At 42.1% G+C, this 16,294-nt stretch overlaps 1 protein-coding gene across 1 annotated transcript in view; it reads right to left on the minus strand.

The window, feature by feature from the left end:
• Nucleotides 1-15,400, minus strand: part of quob (quattro b) — a 34,436-nt gene extending 19,036 nt beyond the window's left edge. Inside the window, exons 1-3 of the mRNA XM_030051350.1 lie at nucleotides 15,097-15,400; nucleotides 3,547-3,744; nucleotides 830-2,381 (exon numbers count right to left, since the gene is read on the minus strand). Of these exons, the coding sequence (XP_029907210.1) occupies nucleotides 830-2,381; nucleotides 3,547-3,744; nucleotides 15,097-15,099 (1,753 nt within the window). The 5' untranslated portion in view covers nucleotides 15,100-15,400. The remainder of the gene's footprint in view (nucleotides 1-829; nucleotides 2,382-3,546; nucleotides 3,745-15,096) is intronic.
• Nucleotides 15,401-16,294: the final 894 nt, after the last annotated feature.

Raw genomic sequence — 16,294 nt, forward strand, 5'->3', positions numbered from 1 at the left:
ACTGAAAGTAATTCTGCATGAAAGGGAGTTTTTCAGCCATAACTCTCAACAGCCCTCTTTCAACATGGACCTACCCTGCACAGCTGCACAACTATGCTCAGATAGCTTTTAAACATTGGACATGCTCTCTGTAACAAAACACTGCGGTGGCTTGGCTGCTAAGCCTGGCTTTGATTTCAGACATCCTAATTGGCCCCTCTTTAAAGTCAACAAAGCCTTGCCTGTGTTCCTTCTCCTTGCCACTTTAATAGTCCATGACAAGCATGTCTCGAGTCAAGATCTTGACATGCCCTTCTGAAGGCATAAGGGTGCAAGCCAACGGGAGTGAGAGACACAGCAGCCTCCTTCTTGTCTGTTATGCCGTCTCCCTACAGTAAAGGAATGTTATGCTCTTTCCTTTTACCCAATGGACACAGGCCCTCCCTCACAATTATGAGCAGCACTATTTCCGTTTTTTCCCTTGATACTGGGAATGATGTGAATGCAACTGTTCTGCTCGGGAACTTAGACAGCAGAGGGAGAATCCCCCAGAGAAACATCATGCTCAAGCCTGACCTATGACTTCTCATTCTAAAGAGCCCCTTATGAACTGTGACCCTCAAGGTCACAGTGGAGTTTCAGTCACTGTGTTTGGAGTGAATGGGTTCAGAGGCCCTTTGAGCAGTACATCATAACAGATGGCCAAGTGTGCAATAATAATAATGTACAAACTCTGTGTGTGGGGGAGTGTAAACAACAGCCTGTTGCAATAAAAGACTGAATCAAAAAGTCCTTTTAAAGCCTAATCTTGTGTCTCAGTTAGTATCAATAACATGCACTCATTGCTTACCTTTTTCAGGAGACTGCTGTCTTTCCAGCTTTGGAGATAGCAGATCAAACACTGTGCCTTTCTTACATCCCACTATGTTGGAAATCATTTCAGGGCATATGTCACTGTGGCTCCTGTTACTGTATTTATGGAGAAGTGGACTCCCTTTGGCTGTCTCTGACACTGAGGATAGAGAACGAAGCTTGACTTTGTGTTTCCCTGACGGTTTCACCACCTCCACCACCTGATGTGGTTTAATATTGCCATCAAAGGTCTTTGAGATTGACGGAGGTACAGCTGGTATTTGATGCACCTTAGAGTCACGTGTTACTTGGTGGGCAATATTTGTCTCTGTTTCCTGGCTACAGCTCACTCCAGGGATCATTTTAAAAACAGTGGGTAATTCCCTCATAAGGCTCTCAGACTCAGAACTTGTGGAAGGTTCTTTGAGGTGATATACAAAGTTTGCTGGTGTTGCTTCACAGCATTGCCTGTGTTTATGACTGCCCATACGGTCATTACAGTGGTTACAAGAATGTCCTAGGACACCTCCATGAGCTACAACCATATCACTGGATCCAAACTCCCCCTCTTCACACAGGCGAACCTCGTCTAGGGCAGCCAGCATATCTACACTTCCCTTTTCAAAAGTGACTGGGTTTCGCAGTGCTGCCAGGTAAGAATCTCTGTACCTACACTTCAGGTCTTCATCAGTGAGCTCATTCCCTTGCTTTCTTTGGTTGCGTGGTATACAGGGTTCCTCTGCATGCCTAAGGTTGCATCCACAGGGGGCACTGTTCCCTAACGGTATAGGTGGAGCTGGTCTGACTGGTTTGAACAAAACTGGAGTCAGAGGGTTTGGATGGCTGTCAAGTTTATCCAAGGCCTCCTTCCCTTTGGCAAAATCAACCAAGTCTACATAATCACCTTCTATCTCCCGATAGCTGTCCCAGGTGTTAGGAGAAACCCAGCCCACAGGTTTAATTAAGGGTTTTGTGTGTGATTTGGGGGTAGATTTGTGATGTTCCATTTTGACAAGTTTGGTATCCACAGGTCTCAAAGACATTGAGATCCTGTCCCTTGGAGGAAGAATCATGGCCTCCACTGGGAGTGTGGCAGAGTTGAAATGGGTTGGAATTGACCCCCGCTTTGGCTCAAGAGGAGCTTCATGAATGACAGACGAGGAAGTGGGCATGATCTTAGGCTTGTCTAAAAACTCTGGGATGGCTATTTTAGCCCAGGGCAACTTTATTATTCCTTGGTCTGTGGACAGCAAACAGCGTGAGAGAGGTGTTCCTTGGCGTCCGTCATTGATCTCCTGCAGCCAGTCTTCAGTGAAGATGCAGGGGTAGGAGGTCTCAGGGATGGGTGTCTCCTCTACTTCTCGACATCCTTCTTCCAGGAGGCTTTTGAGGACTATGCGTGCTGCTTGGTCCCCAAAAGGTTCCACTTGTAGATAGAAGTCACCAGGACGCAGTAGCAGAGGGTTCAGGTGTGCTAACTGGATAACAACTTTATCATGGAGACACAGCGGCCAGCCCTCACAGCGGAACAGCACGTCAGAGTACGCAGCCTGGGGACAGATATAAGGAGCACAGTTTCAGCCTGATATTGTTCTAATTTGCTTCTCTGAATGTAGGACACAGTGTACATTACCTTCGGTTCTCCAATAGTTGTAATTACTCTTGTTTTATAGCTTAGGTTTATAATGTAAGACATCTAGATCCAAGATTCTTGCCAGAAAATAGACCTTAAAACCACTGTGATAAATCATTGTTATTTGAGATGATTAATTTTGGCTCACTTTTCAAGGACATTGGATAAATATATGACTAGCTGTGTTAACTCACTTGAATGCTTGGATAAGAGCCACTACAAATAATTGAAATTCATGCAGCATACATAGCATACTGCAGACAAATAATCTCTTTGTTGACCATTCTCTTCTTTATTTTCATGTGTATACACACTAGTATACCATTCATTCATTCATTCATTTTCTAAACCGCTTATTAATCATGTCGATTCAGCTGATTTTGTACAATGGAATGTCTGTTAAGTGGATGTGTTTTTATGTATTTTTATCGTGGCAAAGCAGTTCGCCCCTGGGGAAGTTTTTTCAATTCAATTCAATTCAACTCAATCCTCACAAGGGTCGCAGGACTAGTATACCAGTATGTACTAAATAAGTTCTTCCTTATAACTTCGTTATAGTTTTATATATACAGTATAGAGAATAGTCTAGACATTGTATTTATATTGGTATAGTATTTCTTGTCATGTCCACTGGGTTGTTGATCTCTTTATATTATTGCTTCTTGACATAAATGCCCCTTTAAATACTTGGTAATATTATGTTTTTTGTGATATTTCTAAATATTTTACTTTTTCAGCTTTTTTCTTAAGAAATTGTACTCTCCATGTTTCATTTCGCCACACTGAGAATACAGGGTACATTCATGCATATTTTCAAAGTGGGTTATGGTGACTACATTTTGTTTTTATTTTATAGAGTGTGTGTCCTCCAATACAGCTATCCTAATGAAGATCAATATGTTATCAAAATGTTGGTCATATTATTAAATCTTGGGAGCTTTCTACATTTCAGTGAGCAGACTCTATGTTATTTCAAATGTTATTTGTATTAACACATTTAATGATGTTTGCACATGGGCTGTGAGGAGGGACAAATGTGTGAATGCAATTACAGTGTATGCACACAGCGCATTTGTACTCACACATGCAGCTTGTTGCACACTCTCCAGCAGGTGTTTGGCGGGGATGAGGAAGTCCAGCATACAGTGGAGAGCGTCACCTTGGTAACGTTCCTCAATGGTGCGAAACAGCTGGCTGAGGACGGTGGGAGCTGTGGCCTCGAAAGGTGGGAACAGGGCCGACAGCGCGCTCTGGATGGACGAGTCCAGGGATTCTGGGTTCTGGAGGACAAGAAGAGTGCAAGGTCATGGAAGTTCATGCAACCTTCATGGTAATCACTGTCTTGTCAAGAGCAGTGAAACATATTACTGAAAATTGGTTATTATAAGCTTGCAATTTACATCTCATTTCAAGGAAAAACCAACATGCAAGAATTAGCCAAAGGGGCTTCCCAAAGACAAAGGTTAAGTGGTGCACAAGAAATATTCATTTTAAATCAAGAAGCTGTCTTATTGCGCTCAAAGGCCGTGAGAATAAAAAATGGATCAAGTTCCCACAATACAGGGTCACACTATAAGCCACACTTCCTATTCTGCTTTATTCTTAATTCACTGAAATTAAATTGTTTAAAAGAGCAAACATCTCCTGTATCTGTTTATTTACATGTTCTGTTTAATGATCTCTTGTTCTTAATTCTGGGCTAATACAAGTTTCAAATGTCAACTTACTCAAAATACACTTGTTGTATGCAAGTGTCTATAAATGTGAACTAAGTGAGGCTCACAACAGCAAACGTGGCTCCCAGTGAAATGAACTGCTTCTTTCATTTCATAGCAACCTCTGGAATGCCTAAGAATGTAAATGCACTGTGAATGGAGGAGTCACGTGTGTGAAAATGAATACCCTCTCTGTGTAACGTGGACAGTGAATTTCAAAGGTAAGTATCTATTTGGATTTGAACTGCTTTTGACAGCACTGCTTTGTTTGAAGAATGTCCACATGGCCGGGTCACATCCAAAAAGGATGCGCCGCAAATGTAAAACACCAGGGTAGACATTTTTCTTGGCCCCTTATCCCCAGCTGTCCTGGTTGCCTGCATGCCTCAAAGTGACACTGATTTCAAACACAGGAACTCAAGTACACAATTGAATCAACTCAGCACAAAGTCTCACTTATATGTTCCTGCAGCACTACAGGCAAATCATTGCAAATTATTTGAACGCTGCATCATAAAAACCAAACTCACTTCATTCTGCACTCTGCTACTCAACATAATACTATGACGCAAACTAAAAGCTTTCATATTAGAAGGATCAGGAGGAGGATGTTTGAGTGAGCCTAATCAAAAGCCCTTCAACATGATCTGGATATGATTAAGTGTGTCCTACCTCAGTGTGTGGAACTTGTTTCATGTTGGGCCAGGATACACCTCATTTAAGCTAGTACATTTCTCTCAGGAAAGGATCAGGTTCTCATCTTATTCAAAGACTCAAGTAGAAGAGAACAAACAAAGAAACTTATGGTCCCCATCATGGATACCCATAAAGTGTGAAAGAGGACACCATTTTCTGTTAAGTCACGCCTGTTGCCAGTGTTTACTACACATACAAGTCTGCTTCAGATAATCATGCTTATAGGAATTAGTGTACTGAAAGCCTGGGCCTTGGCGAAGCTACTAAGACTAGCTCTGCCATGGGTAGAATCCAGAAAAAAACACACGGAAGCAATTCAGAAGAAAAGACTGAGGCCATCTTTTTTGCAGTTTTCAGTGCTCAGCCACAATAGTTGTAGACCGAAAGCAATATTTTGAAATGCTGATGTGTATAGATGCTGATGTTTATGTGTAGAGATCTGGGAATTGTTAACATAGATTTGGGATCCTTTCAGTCTGGCTGTAAAATACACATTTCTATACAAATTTCTAACTATGCTGAACATTTCAAATACATGGTTATGAAATACACCAGCCAAAAAGCTGAGAACAGCACTGATAAATTCGCAGTGTCAAACGTATATTAAAAAAAGGACTCTACACTAACATGCTCATATACAAAACTATCTACAAATGTGAATTGCATCTGTTAAGTGCAATGTTTGTCAGGAATGGTGTTTTTTAATCTCTTCTACTAAGTAAAGATAAGCAATATAACTCCCAGCCATGCCTAGACTTGGATGTTCACACTGTTATTGCTTGGAGGTGTAATTTCGCTTTAGAGCCGTTTACTGCAGAGTTTGTTTGGAATCGTGCCAAGATCGATGAGTTCTCATAAATATGAAGAATACCGTATATTCAAATGAGCCTCTCTTCTGAATAAAAAAAGGCATAATATTCATGTCACGTTGACAGTTGAAAAATAGCGTGCACTTCACACTCATTTTGGATCTGGACGGGCGTTACTGCCAGGCCACAGTAGGTATGCTATTCATACAGTCAGTTCACAGTTCCCCGCCACGTTAATCTCCCCACCTCTCAATGGACTCTGTTTTTAGCCCCTTCCTCATTTAGCTTGATGAACTAAACACGACCAGAAATTGGCCCAGAGTAAATAAAACTGCAGTGGCTTCAGAGACCTCACGCTGGCCAGCACTGAGGGTATACTGATCCATATTTTCTAACCAGCGCTAATGTGACCAGCTGCTATTGAACTGGGATGTTCTGTACAAATAAAGGCTACACCTCAGAAAATCATGAAACGTTGAGGGCAATGGTCATGGAAATTCAACATTTTTCAATAAATAAACATCGTGAGCTATTATGCCATTCATTTTGCATTTAAATCCATCTGAGTCACTTATTGTACATTTGTCTCTTTTGAATGAAGATGCATTTGTTCAAAATCTCTGTGACACCACTGAGCTTTCATCAGCATCAACGTTATGCAGAAAGTAAAGATGGCCACCATATTTGACTCATTGTCAGTATTTGACCATTTATACTTTAAGTCTTTGTATCTCCTGGAGAAATTACATGTCTTCAGTAGAAAAGAATGCTTCCTTTTTTCTGATTGTGCACATCTGTCTCAATAGATTAAGCACAGGAGAGTAGAACAGCTTTTAGGCTGGCTTGCATGGTAATGCATCACAGCTGTTAAGGACTGACTGTAGACATCCAACTTCAAGTTCTACTGTTTTTGTCTCAAAGCTAACGGTAGACTTCAGACCACATCTAATAATACACCAGGCTCTGAAGTCACTAGGCTTAGACAATCCCAATTTCCCAGTGAGTAAATTTTATTTGAACCAGTGTGCAGTTTGGCATCCAACATACATGACATCATTTCTTTGATAATTCTGGAGAGCTAATAGAGAAAACCCGAATCCCTTTTTTGTCTCGCTTGAACTTATCTGAGCATTTCCATATGTCATATTATAGTTGGTAGCTAGAAGTCAAAACTTCATAACAATACACTTGACTTGAATTAAAATTTGAGGAACTAATTGCCAAAACATGGGTCCAAAATTATCTGCACTTCCCTTCAACTGAGACTCTTTTTTATTATGCCTGGATAAAATGTTGTTTAAAACGAAGGATTTTTTTAAAAGACATTTCCCTCCTGACCGTTACTGTTCTGTATGGGTGGTTTGACGAGTGACACTGATATGAGTGAGACTCCCCTTGAGACTCAGTAAACATAGCTCAGCTGGACTGAGTTCAGACAAGCTCGCTAGCTAAGTGAACTGAGAGGAAAGAGGGCTGTGAGTTCTTTAGTATCTCATTACACCTGACAGACTGCCAGACAACAAGCCAAACAGGCCTGTGCTGTGCATGGTTCAGCATGACTTCTTCCAAGATAAAACAAATTTGTGTGTTTAATGGCAGAAGGGTTTGATATTGTGCATGAAAAGTCCAGTTGTAAAGAAAAAAAAATCCCTGACAACATCCCATTTACTCTGTGACCATCAGTGAACTGGTTAAGAGATGATTTCACTTGAATCTTAAACAGTTCTCTGATCTGAGCTCTAGTGGTATAAGCAACAGCAAAGAAAAAACGAATCCTTTTTGAGTGCAGCATCCCATAAAACAATTGGCTCTACAAAGTAATCTATCTACTGTTTTGTCTGCACTATAACAGTTGCTATTGCATTTCTGACAGCTCATCCCATTAAAAGGGCTGCGGGCTTCCAGCAAATTATTCAGTCCCATTAGCACCAAGACACAATCACTAGCCTACATCATTATGACAACACATTACAAGGCAGCTATATCTCAATGCACGGCATCTAGCTCTCATTTCCTACTGTTGAGAGGAGCAGCTTTGTTATTTCTCCTCCTAAAGCATTTTACTCCCACAGATGGCCAGTTCAATCAAGCATAAATCCCCAACTTTTATCTTAGTCTACAGAAACAGTGGGGTTTGATCAATGTCCAGCTGACTATCACATTCCATGTCCGCCCCCTCTACACACTCAAGTAGGCCTGCTGTGTGGCCAAGACAGGGGTTTTCCCTCTGCATTGTCTGGTGCAGCCTGCATTTTTACTCTTTTCAGCTAGCACTGGTCTCTTGATGAGCTTCATCCCCAACAAAGGTCATTGTTTAACATGGATTGACATGCTAGGGTGGACTAGATAGAGGCATCTGTCATGAAGCTTTACCCTCTCTTTGCCTTGTGTACCAAAGAGGCCCCCCTGGACATTTTTTGCTCTGCAGAGCATTAAGAAGTTAATTGTATGTTTCTCTCTCCCTCTCTCAAGATATTGCCTTGGGCTTTGGTCAAAGAAAGTCTGGGCCCAGATTTGAGTGACAATACAAACAAGCTGTCAAGGTATATGTCGCACAATGTGTGCGCTGGAATTTAAAGCTGTGTCATCAGTAACAAAAGGTTGGAAGCTTTAAGCAGGTAAGCTGACCACAATGTGATTATCAAGAGGATTATCTTCAGCTAAATGGCCACAGCTCTTTGTGTGACAAGCAGTGACGATTTGTTGATGTCTGTTTCTTGACTAATGATTGCATTTTTGTTAAATCCTGCTCCGTCACATCACCTCCAGGGGCAGAAAACCATAAGCCAAGGAAAATAAACTCTCCAGGAAGAATTCTCCCAGGTATCCTGCCAGATTTGAAGTGACAGTCGAGGGGTTGAGATGAGGTTGTGCTGACCTGTGAGTAAACCTGCTGATTTCAATGTGTCTGGTCATGCAGACAGGCCCATGAGCTGCAGACAACACACCACCCACCCAGCCATAACAACAGCAGGGTGGACACAGGGAGCTGATGGCACATGACATCTAGTCATGTTTTCTTCTCAAAACAGACAGTCACTAAAATAACTGCAAGATTTTATCAGGGACAGACATAAGTGAATTATAAGGCACGTGTAGAAATCTTATTCTGAACTCAGTGCTCAACTCTGTCTTCACACAAATCAACATCACAAAATTTTACAGTAAAACAGACAAACATGCTACTACTATTATTATTGCTACTACTACTACTACTACTACTATTGCTACTCCTACTATTACCACTACTACTACTACTACTGATAATAGTAAGAAGAAGAATTAAAGCTGCAAGCAGCGTTGGACGGGCCCTCGCGTGTCGAAGTGCAGATAATTCGTCCGTTTGTGCCATTTTAAAGGGTATTTTTCGGTGCTTTTATTTTGAAAGAGTTTTGGGCTTTTATTTTGAAAGGCCGCGGAAGTCCTGGTGTGTGACACACACACAACGCCAACAAAAACCCACTGGTAGTACATTCGCTGCTGGTGCCCCTCTGGCCACTAGCAGCACCCCTCCAGCAGATGGCGCCCTTAGCATGTCCTAGTGTGTGACTGACTTGAGTAGTGGCAGCTGTGGCGTGATCACACCAAAATGCAGGCAGACAGAGAAATCCTCATTCAATCCAATGGAGAAATCCAGAAAACCCACCCCTGTTTGAGGTGTCACAGCTTGGTCACCGTTTGAGTGACAGACTTGATTCAAAGCTTAAACGAGTCACGAGACTCGGATGTATAAATCTCCCATTTACATGATTTTGCTATCTTTTACCGTTTTTGAGTTATGGCAGTTTTAGTTTGAGAGTGTTTTCTGCTCCCTCTGAGCTCTTACAATGGGTGTGTATTGCGCATTCCTGAGGCAGCTAGAGTGAGTCACATGTCCAGGCAGAGTGCAGAGCAGAGCACACCAGAGTCAAAAATGTTTGAAAACTCTTCACAACTCCCACAAACTTGGTCCAATCCACATCAAAACTACATATTTTTGTAGGAATTTTTGTCCTCTTTCCATCTGCATAGTTTTCAAAGCTGTCAGACTTTTACTTTAGACTCCACGGGCCTAATTAGTGCCAGGTGTCAGCCTCTTCACACCAAACTCCATGGGAAAAAACGAGGTGTTGGTTTTGGCCACTCCGACTTTGAGGGCTTATAAAATCCAAACGATTCAAATTATTAACAAGTCTTTAGCAACTTTTGTTCAGCACTGTGTCCTCTGTCATCTGTTAAATTTTCAAGCCGCTGACATTTACGCCCTGGGAGGAGAAAGATTTTGTTCAAAGCGGAATTTTGGGCGAGAACGTGAACATTCCAACGCAAATTGCGGACTTCCTGTTGGTTTTAGAGGGGGGGTGTCAGCGCGTGATTTGTAGGGCTTGATGAGACCTACATTTCGGCATTGGTTTGGTCTTTCTAGCACATTCCTGTGGGCCGCAGCGGCTGCCTTTGTGTGCCTAGGTGGCGCTACCGAGCCCATTTTTGCACTTAGGGTGTCCGTTTGTCCATTTTATAAAATTTTTTGCCAGACCTGGCCTGCGTGCCAAATTTGGTGAGTTTTTGAGCATGTTTAGGGGGTCAAATTAAGGGTTACTTAGACGTAATAATAATAAGAAAGGAGAAGGAGAAGAAAAAACACTACAATAACAATAGGGCTTCGCACTGTTCCAGTGCTCGGGCCCTAATAAAAAGGAGAAGAGGAAGTCTTTCTCACTTACAAGCAACTCCCTTCTCATGAGCCACCCTTTTTTTTCTTTCTGCCTAAAGTCGGTATCTCCTGTTGGTTGGGAAGACAGTGCTGTCTTTGTGTGTGATCCACTCTTGTAAAAATCAGCCCAGGGCTTTGGCAGAGGGACACATCATTCAGCCTGGCCATCTTAAATCCCTTTAAACACTGCTCACCCAATAAAAGGGCCCCCACAAGACAAGACTCCTACATCAATTTATCTAGTGGCTGCTGCCGTGAGCAAACTGTTGTATGGTGAGCGTTCGCTAACAGTCTGTTGATTTGGCAGGACCTGTATGCCCTTGGGTTTATAGACCCACTGCTGAACAACCCAGGCTACTTGAAGTTGAGAGGCCACATATATAATGTGTCAGGTTTCTGGCATTGCCTTGGTCCTTACATATGTAAGGATCCTGGAATTTTAAACAAAGGTCAGTGTCTGTGCTGTGGAGCTGAGACAACTTCAGGACTAAACGCTAGATCGTAAACAATTCCGAATTTTACATTTAATTTGAATTTCATCTTATGAATGTAATCTGAACCTGTAAATAATGAAAACATAGCATATTCTGCCTTATGGTTTGGAAGTCTTGACATCTAGTGTGTTTAAAATCAAAGCGGTCTAACCACCAGGTATGTGGAATGCCAAAATATAGGGGCAAAAATTACACGCTTGCACACCATCCAGTCTGTATCTGAGAAGGAATTAATTAAGGCCCAAAATGCAATGGAAATACTGTGCTGTAGACATTTGTCATGCTGAAAATATGTCTGTGTTTTAATATCATCTCAGACAATGAACTGAGTGTATTTGAATCCGAACTTCATCACTTCTGTACAGATCAGCGACAGTGACTCATAGCTCAAGGCAACCACATGTTATGACATCTAAATGCAAAACCAGTCCTTCGAATCGATGCTTGCATCCCTCACTCCATGCTGACCTGAGGTTATAACCGACTGGATGTTCTGAGTGGTGAAAACTCTTCAGAAAGACTTGCCTGTTTTTCTCTCCTGTCATGCCAGCTCAGGTTTTTGTAAGAAAGAGGACAGTTCAACATATTTTTAAATTTTCTCCACAGGATCAATCCGTCACAGGGTTTTTACAGGGCTCACAATAAGTTTGGAAAGCCAAAAAAAAAAAAAAAAAAAAAAAAAAAAACACTGTGTCAAGTGCCTAATTTTTCCAGTAAGGTGCAACATTTTGAAAAAACACATGTTTGAGGTTGAGATTTCTTTCTTTGCCTGTTTTCTAGTTTGTTTTTTTCTTGGAAAATCTCCACCAGCTGATTACTAATGAACCACTCCCACTTAACATGACAAAACAGATTCTCCTGGCTCATGGTTTGTTTCCCAAAGCTAGCATTCTGGCAAAATATCAGGAATACAATTCAAAAAATGCTTTGTTTTGGAGAGTCAAACACACTATAATGGGTCCCATAGTTCAACTTTCACGGTTAAATAGGCCAAGAAATTGGATAGCACGAATAATACAAGTAAAAGTAGACAAAGTCCTCTATTTAGTCCTGACAACAGTGATGTGTTAGCTGATTCAGTGTGTTTGTTGGTAAGTGAGTTGAATGTGTTTGCCGCTTTTCATTCTTGAGCCAGGCCAAGCTTTCTTGGAGGCCAAACAAAAGCAGAACTCAACACAGTTGGTGGAGCAGCTTTCATAGCGTCTTCTACATTTCAAGGATCACATCAAGACAAAGCGTGACATTTAAAAAATCTTTTGTGACCCGTAACCTTATCGGTCTGAATAACAATTTTCAAATTTAAAGGTTCAATGCTACAAGTGCAGCCTTGTTTAATACAGTGCCACTTCATGCTGTGTTGCTCAGATGTGGTTAAATCTGTCCGCCTGGTTTCAAATTCGAGAGAAACCCACTGTTGTGACCACAGTGCTGTGTCATGACCGCTGAACGAGCTACAGTACAATCATCCTCTTCCTGAAAAAGCACCAAAAGATGCCACAACAAAACCCTGAAATCTTTGAAACGCTGTCTGGGAAGGAAATGACAACGTTGCTGTAACTCTGTATCTAGAAAGTATTCACACTGAAACCTCACTCAGAGAGAGCCCATAGCTACTGAAAGCTTTTGAAAATACACTGCACAGTCCCCATTGAATTTGACCCACTTTTGTGATGCAGAGATAATAAACACAATGAAAATATAGTTCACAGCTCCATGACAGCTCTCAAAACCTTGGCTTGCTGACTGAGGCAAAAAAAAAAAAAGGAGTCTAGCTCCCCGACACAGATGTATGCAATTATATTTTTTCAACCAAATCACATCAGACTTTACTGTATAGATTTTCCTCGTCTGTGCTGCCGTAGGAATTTGGCAAAATCTCAGCGACTGGAGCAGTGGGCAGGAATTGTTATTTGTCTGCCAAAGGGCGCACAGAAGATAGTATTGTAGAGATGTGATGACTTGTCACTGGCAGGGGAGGGAGCCACTGATTACTCTTGTGTGGCTGTGTAGGGAGAGAGACAGCTGTGACCTCAGCTAAGCCAGGCCGATACGTCTATTGCTGGCCAGATAACATCCGGATACTCTCACATAGTTTGTCCAAATTGTTTAGGATGGCTCGTTTAAATTAAATAAAAGGAACTGCATGCACTGTATCGAAGTGCATGTTATGCTATATCTGACTAATGTGCAAAGCTATGCAATAGATGTGTCATACCGAGAGTCAAGCAGCTCTTGGCGTCAGTTCTCTGCAGACTAAGTTGGATCCCTGTGTGTGCAATGAATTAAGAAAAGTACAACCTAAAACAAGTATTTTGCCCTCCAAATGTTGCCAGTTAGTCATGGTAAACTATAATCTGGTCCTCCATGGTGAAACTAGATCGTTTTCCTCTACTCATTCATCGTAAACTAAGCAGGCAAAGCAGGGGCTAGTCCTCTAGAGTAAACTTTGCAAACCATAGCTTTCATTTTCACCATTTTAGGTGCACAGCAGACAGACCTACTCAGCTAAGTCTAAACATGTTTTGGCAAGGCAGAGAGCACGTCCAAAACCCGAGAGCAGCACACACAGGATTTGGTCATTTACATTTACTTTGAATAAATTTTGAATCCCACAACTGACACAGACAGCCGCACTGCAAATTGCATCCATGCTGCACCAGACCACCATGTTTATGTTGCATGAAGAGCCCATGCTGTTTTAAACCTTGAGCAGAGCATGCTTGACCTTGCTGGTGAATGAGTGACTCTTGTTGTCCTTGTCCTACAGTAACTAAATGCAAATACAGTTCACACTGCAAACAAAGGATCAGACTTTTATTTGTTTCATTGCTAAGTGTGTACCTTAGATAGACACTGCACAGAACAGCAGTCTGATAATTTTGAGTCACAGCAGGCAGTGACATGGTCATGGTGGTGGAAAGGTGGTCACGGATGGCTGTGTCAGTCATGCATTAAGTAAAAACAATTCAGCAACTAGGGAGGCAGTTGGAGCAGTAAAACCTGATCAAACAACTGCTACAGCGGATGTGAAGAGAAAGACAAAGTACAGTAGTGGCCATGATGAGCTGCCAAGTCTGGACTTCTTTAAACATCCTTCCTTCCTGCTCCCTTTACAGCTAGCACTTATCTGGCTTGGATAGACTTTACGAGTCTGACTAGCTTCCCATACAAACTGTTACATCTATAAACAGAAAGCAGAATATTGTCGGAATTCAACACATATATTTTAGTTAGGAAAAAAGTGCTAGAATCAGTCTTGGGATATATATGATGCTCTTTGGAGGGCGAATTATACATCATCCTCATCTACAATCGTCTGCATTTAAATGTCTATGTTAACAGAAGCAAAAACACTCAATAAAAGTTCAAAACAGCCACATGCTTCCAGAATACCATGGTCAAGTCTAATATGTCTCTTCTTGTGGCTCAAAGACTGTCATTAATTAGACCAGGATTAGTCTCCTCCAGTTATAGCGAAAAGCCCTGTGGTTGTGGGGTTGAACTTTTTAAAGAGCAGACCACTGAGTTGGAGAATCACATTATGTATACATGCAGAGTATTCAGCTAATATATACTGCAAAATATTCTCCACTCACTCAAGTATGTGTGCCATCCGCATCAATTAAATCCTAATCAAAGGGCTTAAGTATTGCCAAAGAAACAAAACAAAAGACTATGTGCCTCTCTCTCTCTCTCTCTCTCTCTCTCTCTCTCTCTCTCTCTCTCTTTGTCAGTGTGGGCATGCTTAAGAGGCTTGAGATGTTGTATTCATGTGGGAGAATCCAACTGTGCTAAGGACAACAAAAAGGTTTAGAGCCTGCTATGACATTAGTTTTGCAGTCTCTTGCAAATTAAGGTGCTTGAGATAAGATATCTTTATGAGAGAAACTGAATAAACACTCTGTGCAGTAACTGCCTCAGTGTCATGACACTGGAAAAAAAACAAAAAAAAAAAAACAATCCCTCACTACTCAACATGTGCAACAGATTTATTTTGTTCCTCTGACTTTTCTGTATACAAACTAGGCTTACGGGACATCAGGCTTGCAACAATTCATTTAATTGCACATGACTGCAAAAGTCACAGAGACTGACAACAAAGTCACTTGTCCAAACCATAAACTCTGTGAGTTACTGGGTCAGTAGAGCACTCTAACTCGTAAACGATGAAGAAACAGCAAGAGCAGCACATCGGAGTAAAATCTAGAAAGTGTGGTTACTCTACCATCTTAGCAGGAGTATCTCTTCTAGCCGGCAGAAAGTTTGTTCATTTTTGATCCTGATAATCCTCTCCAGAGAACTTCCCTTGGACCGGGGGTGAGAGACTTGCCATGTTTAGTGTATCAACAGCTGAAGTGCTGCCGTCGGTCGTGGTGTGTCCACATGACAGTTCGCTTCCTTGATGGGAGAGAGAGCAAAGTAATTTCCATTCTTCATTGACTTTTCACAAGTCTGAGTCTGTTGCGCAGAAAGCAGCAAAGTGTCAAGCTGCCTGTTGATCCTCTGGCTCCTCTTTCGCTTCTCTGGCTACACCGAGTGTTTAGTGCAAGTAGGGGTGAGAGAGAGGGAAGGAGGGAAGGAGGGAAGGAGAGAGTGTCTGAGAGGGGGAGGAGAAAAGCTTTCCCTTTCAGAGGAAATCCCCCTCGAGGCTTTTCAGACTTTCTTCTCTCTTCTGTCTCTCTCTCTCACACACACACACACACGTACACACACAGCTCAGGCAGGTCTCTCACACACAGCCAAGCACACCCACAGACACAATATGACACAAATGGACACACACAAGTTGGCTATGCAACCATGCACACATACACACACTTGCATTCTTGTTTGAATTTGGAAGAATGCATGTCGTGAATTGCTGTGCATGCTTTTTCTAATATGGTGGCCACACCAACTTTGTTATGCATCTCAACATACACATGCACTCTCTCTCTCTCTCTCTTTCCTCTCTCTCTATCACATACACACACACACACACACACACACACACACACACACACACACACACACACATACACACACACACACACACACACACACACATACACATATACACACGTACACACACTCCCTCAGCCCAGCATCAGAGAGCTGCAGAAATCCAGCCCCTGCTTTGTGGCCCCTCTCTTTCTATTTTAATCATTGGGGGCTTTGAGAAGGCTAGTTAAGTCAGTCTTTCTCCTCTCTTCTATCCCTCATAGGCTTCCACTGTCTGTTCCAGGCTTTCTCATTTCCTTTCTTCAGCCATTCTCTTCCAGGAGACTGCCCAGTGTTTGACTCATATCAAAGGGAGAGACAGCAGAAAGGGCTTCCCTGCAGAGGTCCGAGCCAGGCAGCAGGCATGCAGGGAGTGCTGCTACTTCCACATTAGGCCAGAGGAATGTAGGGTTACACCCTCTGGACTGCAGCATACATCTGGG

The sequence above is a fragment of the Myripristis murdjan genome, chromosome 5 (assembly GCF_902150065.1).
Source record: "Myripristis murdjan chromosome 5, fMyrMur1.1, whole genome shotgun sequence".
Classification (NCBI taxonomy): Eukaryota; Metazoa; Chordata; class Actinopteri; order Holocentriformes; family Holocentridae; genus Myripristis; species Myripristis murdjan.